This window comes from Pteropus alecto, unplaced genomic scaffold (genome assembly GCF_000325575.1).
Source record: "Pteropus alecto unplaced genomic scaffold, ASM32557v1 scaffold202, whole genome shotgun sequence".
Taxonomy (NCBI): domain Eukaryota; kingdom Metazoa; phylum Chordata; class Mammalia; order Chiroptera; family Pteropodidae; genus Pteropus; species Pteropus alecto.
In genome coordinates this window covers 1,361,631-1,369,727 of record NW_006432451.1, presented here as the reverse complement: position 1 = coordinate 1,369,727, position 8,097 = coordinate 1,361,631, and the positions used below count along the sequence as shown (strand labels likewise).

General features: G+C 36.8%; 1 protein-coding gene across 7 annotated transcripts in view; it reads left to right on the top strand.

Annotated features, from left to right (window-relative positions):
- The window catches only part of CUNH6orf89 (chromosome unknown C6orf89 homolog), a 33,737-nt gene that overhangs the window by 1,446 nt on the left and 24,194 nt on the right, over window positions 1-8,097 (top strand). For 2 of the 7 annotated variants that reach the window (XR_003044963.1, XM_025043689.1), the window contains exons 2-4: window positions 3,569-3,660; window positions 4,766-4,914; window positions 5,688-5,778. The exons of 1 other annotated variant lie outside the window; for it this stretch is intronic. Coding sequence is in view for 3 of the 6 variants with exons in the window: in XM_025043689.1 (XP_024899457.1) it covers window positions 5,777-5,778 (2 nt within the window). In the remaining 3 variants the exon portion in view is untranslated. Of the gene's footprint in view, window positions 1-3,568; window positions 3,661-4,739; window positions 4,915-5,687; window positions 5,779-8,097 lie in introns of all 7 variants that reach the window. 4 more of the 7 variants (XM_025043690.1, XM_025043691.1, XM_015585908.2 and 1 more) reach the window with 4 other exon arrangements.

The following is an 8,097-nucleotide window of genomic DNA, read 5'->3' as shown; positions in this document are numbered from 1 at the left end:
GTTGAAGGCAAAAGGTGCTTTCTGAGTATTTTCTTAATTACCAGCTTAAAACCGATATTCCAGAAGGCAGCTTAAGAGTGGCAAAACTTGGTCAGTCCCCTTCATTACATCAGAGTTTTGACTGAAGTTCATATAGCCCACCTTGCATGTCAAAGAGAGGCCCTTTTAGGCCAATTCTGCTTTGGACCAAAACAATTTTCAAGACCCAGTTTGAATTCCTGTTCCTCCACAGCTACTATATAACACCACAGAGAATGTTCAAGTGTAAGGTTCCTGACCTGCTCACCTAAACCTTCATTAGGCTGATTTATTTTTTTAATAATAAGAATAAAAAAATGAATAAAGCATTAGTTACATTAAATTAGTTTGGGAAGAGAAAGATCACTTTAGTTCCTTTCTATAAACTTGTTAACAGACATTAACCAAGTTCCATGTCTCAGATGAATTTCCATGATGGCTGTTAGTTTCTTGTGTTATTTTCTCTATCTGTGCTTTAAAGAAACAATTTAGTGTCAAAAGGAGACAAAAATAGATGTAAGACAGAGTAGTGTTTAAGGTTCAAAGGGCAAAAATCAATTTTGGAATAAAGAGTTCAGTCATTGGACAAAGCACTGGGGGCTAGGCTTTGTAGGCAGAGGAAATTATGTGTACAAAAGCAAAAAGATGTGAACTGTTGTGACAGTGAAGAATGTGAGGAAGGAATGGGAAATGAGACTGAACAGGAAGGCAGTGACCAGATCCTAAAGGGCCAGGCTAAGTAATTGGGACTTCATCTTACAAAAATTAATAAGTATTTAATTTTGGTATTGGGACAAATGTTTTACGTACATCATCTAATAGTCCCTTAACAGCATTGTTTGAAAGACACAGTGAAAACTCAAGTGCTTAGAGAGTTTCCTGGCCACACAGTAGATGGAGAATCTAGAATTTCATCCAGCTTTTTCCAGTTCCAGTGCCTATGTTCTTAACCACCATGCTGAATTGTTCCCAGCCGGGTATGGAGAGTCAAGAAACTTTAAATAAATGAGTAATGTGAACCAATTTGTGTTACAGAAAAAAAACTTGTGGAGAGAATCAAGAGATCAGCGAAGAGGAGGAGGCCTGGAAGTATAGAGATTAAATATATCTTTGCGATGATCTGTGGGAGAGAAGTTGAGGGCCTTAACTGCCATTAATGCAGAGCTAAAGAGGAGGTGAAGAATGTGATGAATGTGAACTATACAAGAGGTAGAATTGAGGATTTAGTGATTGGTTCATTGGTAGGGATGAGGAAGAAGGACTAGAGGTTTTATATTTGGAGAACTGATGTTTCCATTAATTAAGAAAAGGAATAGGAGAAATCAGTTGCAGGAGGAAAATAAGTCAATTATGGACACATTACATTTAGGGAACTATAGGAAATTTGGATCTTGAATTCTGTAGAGGGTTCTAAACTGGAGAAGAGATTTGGGACTCACTAATAGTTGGTCATTAAAGCCATGGAGGGAATGAGAAGGTCAAAGACAACTGTGATGATAAATGCCAGCATTTAGGGACATAGACTAGGAAGAGAACAAGAGAATCATGCCAGGACTTGAGAGTACTTGAGGGAAATAGTGGGTAAGCACAGCAGTTGTTGCAGAGAGTTCAGGTAAATTGATAACTGAAAAATGTCCTTTGGACTTGGCATGTAGACAGCCATCAGTGACCTTAGTGAAAGCAATATCAGTGGTGTGAGAGGGACAGAAATAGGATTTCAGCAGATTAATAAATGAGTGGAGACCTGAGAAATGAGATGAAGGGATGCTTTGCCTTTTTTTTGAGGAGCTTGTCTGTGAAGCGGGAGGGAGAGCACAACCAATGGAGATCTAGAGAGGAAGGATTATTATTTTTTAAATAGTAGAAACTGGAAACAGTGAAGATAGGAGCAGGTAGAGATAAGTTTAAAAATATAGGGGATCCTGCTTCAAATATATCAGTGTCATAAAAAAAAAAGCCAGGATCTGTTCTAGATTTAAGTAGACCAAAGAGACACAACAACTGTGATATGTGTTGCACATTGGTTGGGTCCTAGGTTTCTTAAAAGCTATCTGGCATTTTTTGACTATGGCCCTTATTCTTAGGAGATGCATGCTGAAACATTTACAAATGGTTTTGTGATGTGTTGCAACTGACTTTTAAATGGTTCTTATAAAAATAGCAAATACGGCCAGTTAACAATTGGTGAACTTTAGTGAATCTCTGGCGAATCTAAGATGTTCATTGTACTATTTCAGTTTTCCTGGAGGCTTATAATTTTTCAACATAGAAAGTTGGGAGAATAATGAAAGAAGCATATTTTCGAGAGAGTGAAGAGAGTACTAGACTCTTCAAATCTCACTGGGCAGAGTTGTTCAGAAAGAGAACCATTAGATTCAAGTGATGATAAAAGTGCAAAAAAGTAGAATTATCTCAATGGTAAATCTTAAGCACTTACTGCAGTTTTAAATTGCTGCTCTTTTAAATCATGTTTTAATGTTATCAGTTATTTTCCCTTTAAATATGTTTATTATTTCTTAGTGGTTTTTATTACAATCCAAAGACCACATTTTTTCCCTGTAGTAGAACATATCTTCAATTAATGGGAGTCATTGGACAAAATAGAATGGAATATATTCATAACACTAAAGAATGATTTATCATACTACATAGCTTGCATAATACTAAAGAACCTAGTAGGGGAAAAAGAATATTTAATATTACTTTAGTTATTGCTCCCACTGTTGAAATTTGGTCATATTTATTTAGATGGGCTTTTAAAACTTACTTTCTGAACTCTACAGTGTTTTGTGTTTTAACTAGATGAATTAGTGTTATACTTTAGAGTTGCCTAGCTGGCATAGCTGTTTAATTTGGAAAGCTGAGAACCTCCAGGGTGATGTCATATCAGTTTTAGGACATATTTATATCAATAGAGGAATTAATCCTATATTAAACAGAGCCAAGAAGAGATTTACATTTATTCTGACCTCTTAACCTGTTTTCTGCTTTAAACAGACATTTTTATTGATACCTTCTATCAGTTATTCTATTAGTTATGCCTCTGTCCTGTTTTTTCCTAGACTGAGACACAGAAGGAATTGTGGAGAACATTTCATCTGCACTGTCAGTTTCTTTCTCCTATTCCTGAAATACTCCTTCAGAAGTGAACAGCCCCCTGGCTTACCTCCCCCAGGCTTCTCTTGAAAACAGAATTTCTTAATCTTAGCACTTTTAACATTTTGTGCAGGACAGTTCTTTGTTGTAGGGACTGAAGTGTTCATCGTAGGATGTTTAGTCTTTACCCACAAGATGCCAGTTTTGACAATCAAAAATGTCTTCAGAGATTACCAAATGTCCCCTGGGGAGCAAAATCACCCTGAGTTGAGAACTATTGTTCTAAAGCAATGTCTCCTAATTGGAGGTGTACTTCTAATCAGGGAAAAAGGTTTGAAAACTTCTTCACCTGGGTCTCTCTCCCAGAGGTTCTGGCAATTCAGTATGTCCAGAGTGGTGCATGATATCTTGATTTTTTGTAACTCTGCTGGTGATCCTGCCTGTGCCCTTGCAGGTATAAGCCACTGTTGAGAGTCAAGCTCACTCTTCGGAACTTCCCTCTGTGGCAAAGCTCATTTCTGCCAGAGTTGGACCTTCTTTCTGGAGGTAAAGAGATTGACATCAAGCCTCAGTTCATTTCACTCATACTTGATGCTTAGCCATGACTTTTGTGTTTGATTTTTTTTTTAAGGGGCATGATTTTATTTTTAAACAAACTCTTGTGTTGAGGGCTGATTTTCAGTAGATCACAGAGTGGGAGTTGCTCTGCTAGTTTGAAACCCTGACCTAAAGGGATAAGGTTTTTTGTTGTTGTTTAATTAACATCATATCCACTAGATGCCAGTAGTACTCTTCAAGTGTGACAATCAAAAATGTCTCCAGACATTCCAAAGGTTTCCTGGGGGGCAGAATCGCCACCAGCTGAGAACCACTGACCTAACCTAACTGAAGGTAAAAGGAGGTCTTATTATCAAGATCCCCATGTGCTCTTAGAAACTTCACAAAATTATTAGTAACTGCCCTTCCCGATAACTTCAGAAATGTGTCAGAATCTCAGGGAAGGAGGATGTACAGCTTGCAAAAATATTTCCAGTATCGTAATATATACTTGAGTTGCAAAAAAACCCCTCGTTTTTGTAGTTTAAACTGGGAGTTTAATGAGACTGAAAAAAATTTTTATGAGATTTTATTTGAGCCAAACTGATGACATGCTGGGGAGCAAGATCTCAGACACTCCCTGATGAGGTTTTTATGTGTATCAAAAGTAGGCAGAGGTTTACAAAAGTTATAAACCAGTCATCAAATGATGATAGTTGGTCCTCCTTTTAGCCTCGCCTGTACTCTGTCCCCTTCATAGTTCCCATAGGGGCACACCAGTATATTGTTTGCTTCTGCCTGAGGGATACCTACATGTGCCCCGCCTTCTAACACTTTAAAATTTTTTACTGGATTTTTTCCTAGAATTCCCTCTGCTCTCCTTTCTGGTCTTCTACTGAGTTTTAGTGGATCTTGACTAGGTATTGTTGGATAATTTATTGTAGTGTTCTTAAATGAATATTATCTCTGCTTTCTTGTGTAGAATATCTTTGTTAATTTAATGGGAAAAAGCCCTCTCTGGAATCACTAGTCACAAAAGCAAGATGTGAAAAATATTGTAATAAGTTATCATTTTATTATTTTTCCAGTATCACTTTAGTCAATCTCTTTCCAGTTCTCAGCCACTCTTATGTGATAATCAAGGAACACAGTGTTGTGGTTTTGGAACTGCCATCTCAGAACAGGAAAATACTTGGTAAGGAAGGCAGTATGCATAAAGGTTAAAAGCACCAACCCTGAAGTCACACTTGGGTTCACATCCTGGTAAGTAATGAAACCTTTCTGAGCCTTAGTTCCAACATCTGTGAAGTGGAATTAATCACATCTACCATATAGCATCGCTGTGTCAGTTTACTGAGATAATGTTCCTTGAGTGCTTAGCATAGTACCTGGCATATAGGGCGGCATAACTGGAAATGGTAATATAGGAATGCAATTGGACATAAGTCTTTAGTTTTTAGTGAATTGAATTTGTTCTACTTGCTGCAGTATTCATACATTCTTAAAATTTTAAAACTAGTGGCGACTTGAACCTTCTGGTTCAGTCCTCTTATTTTTTGGATGTGGAAATAAACCAACTAACTTAGCAAAATTATGACAGTGTAGTGCCATACCACAATGGGGGGAAGTTCAAATTCTATAAATATACATTTTGAAAACATCTTTATTGAGATATAACTTATATACCATAAAATTCAACCACTTAGTATGCACAGTTCACTGGTTTTCATTATATTCAGTGCTGTGCAACCATCACCACAATCTAAGTTTAGAACATTTCTGTCACTCTAGAAAGAAATCCTGTATCTATTAACAGTTATTTCTCATTCCTCCCTGCTCCCTCCTCTAGACAACCACTAATTACTTTTTGTTTCTGTAGATTTGCCTGTTTTTCACTTTTCATATAAATGCAGTCATGTAATATGTGGTCTTTTATGACTGTCTTCTTTGACGTACAAAATGTTTTCAGGGTTTGTTTATGTTGTATCGTGTGTCAGTATTTCATTACTTTTCACTGTTCGATTGTATGGATATAGCACGTTTTATCCATCCATTCAGCAGATCATGGACATTTGGATTGCTTCCATTTTTGAGCTATTATGAATAATGCTGCTTGAACATTCACATGTAAGTTTTTGTGTGAATATATGTTTTAAATTCTCTTGGGTTCATACTTAAAAGTGGAATTGCTGAGTCATATGGTTACTCTGTGTTTAAATTTTTGAGGAACTACCAAACTATTTTCCAAAGCAGCCGTACTCTTTTACATTCCCAGCACTGTACAAGGGTTCCAGTTGCTTAACATGTTTGCCAGCACTTGTTATTATCTGACTTTTTGTTATAACCATTCTCATTGTGGTTTTGATATTTATTTCTCTTATGGCTAATGATGCTGAATATCTTTTCATGAGTTTATTGGCCATTTGTATATCTTCTTTGGAGAAAGTCAATTTAAATCCTTTGCTCATTTTCTAATTTGGTTATTTGTCTTTATTATTGAATTATAAAAATTCTTTATGTACTCTGAATACTGGTCCTTTATCAGATATGACTTGCAAATATTTTCCCCCATTCTGTGGGTGGTTGTTTCACTTCCTTGATAGTATCATTTGCAGCACAAAAATAGTTAATCCTCGACATAGTCCAATTTTTTTTTTTCTTTTGTTCCTCATGCTTTTGGTGCCATATCTAAGAAACCATTGCCTAATCTAGTGTCATGAAGATTTTCCTGTTTTTTTCTAAGAGTTTTATAATTTTAGCTCTTAGGTTTAGGTCTTTGATACATTTTGAGTTAATTTTTGTGGAAGGTAGAAGGAGGAGTCCAACTTCATTCTTTTGCATGTGGATATCTAGTTGTCCCAGCACCATTTGTTGAAATAAACATTTTTAAATAGAGTTTATACCATGCTTCTATCTAAAGCTTCAAATGAAGGTCTATATGGCCTTTAAAAAGCACTTTGAGCAAGAGCAGAGAGTTTGGGGAAAGGATGTATCTCCTTTAGTTTGTGGAGTTCCTTCTTTCCTCCCCCAGTTCCTAAAACTCTTGATTACCTTCCTGTCAATCCACCATTAGAAGTCTGATTTAATTGCTCTGGGTTGAGGCCTTGGTATGAATATTCATTAAAAGCCGTCCAGGTGATTTGAATGCTCAGGCATGCTTCAGAACTAGTGGACTAAAAGGTTTATAGACATAAAAGGGACCAATCTGGAGTCATTAGGAGACGCTGCTGGAAGAGGAGATTTGCTGAGGTGTGTGCTGGCTTGTGGCATTTCAGGCCTCCTTTTCTCTGCTGGAGCTACATGACTTTTACCCTCTGCTCTACAAGTAGTGGCATCTCCTTCCTGAAAAAAATAGATTTATACCCTGCCAGTCCTTTTTGAGAGTAGAAGCACTTTGGTGATGAAGTACGTGAAATAAGAGGACTTTCTACATTAAAAAAAAAAAAAAAATAGCATAAATCCCAACCACTGTCTTTCCTCCTATAAATAAAGAAAAATATTAGTGTTCTATAACACAAGCACTTTTTTTTTTTTAAAGAACTATTCAATTTCATTTTACAAATGATACAGAGAGAATTTTACTTGCCATTTTACCTTTGGTTCTATAGTCACTGTGAAACCATTTGTCTTAAAATAACTATGAGAACAAATTGATTCTTGAAATTAGTTATAGGTGTTAGGTTTTTTAAAGTATTGACAATATCATTTGCAGCACAAAACTAGTTAATCTTTGACATAGTCCAGTTTATTTTTTCTTTTGCTCCTCATGCTTTTGGTGCCATATCTAAGAAATGATTGCCTAATCTAGTGTCATGAAGATTTTTCCTGAGTTTTATAATTTTAGCTCTTAAGTTTAGTTTTCTACAAGTAAAATGCCCCTTATTGTCTAAAATTATGTTTGCAGAAAAGCATGAGGACTGCAGCCTGCTAGGTCTGAAGAGCTCCCGTGCTATGGTTTTCGTGTTGCCTGAAATCCTTGCCCTGCCAGGAACAAAGCGAATCAGCATGTTTCTCACAGTAAATCTTACCTACAGTGATCAGTTCCTTCTCTTGTGTTGCTAAAAGATCTGATAAGGAGAAAATTCCAAGATGTTCTAAATTAAATCACAGCACCTGACAGGAGAGTGAGAGAAAGAGACAGAACTGTTAGTCTGTTAATGGCTGCTAGCCAGATAACAAAAGACTGCTCACATCCATTGCCTATTAGAACTTTGGATTAATTTCCAGGTGGTTATTTCTGCAGATTATTTTAGCCAGGCACCATCAAACTCCAGGAGCCTCTACTTGTTGTTTCTGGACGGCTACCCACAGCCAATCTACAGGAACGAACATTTCTTTATGTGGACTCTGCTTGTACCCCAGAGCTGGCCCCGTTTCACCTTTTCTCACCCCTTTGCCTATAGCTAGTGTAAATTTCTTTCAGACTACCTTTTTCTCACCCCCCCC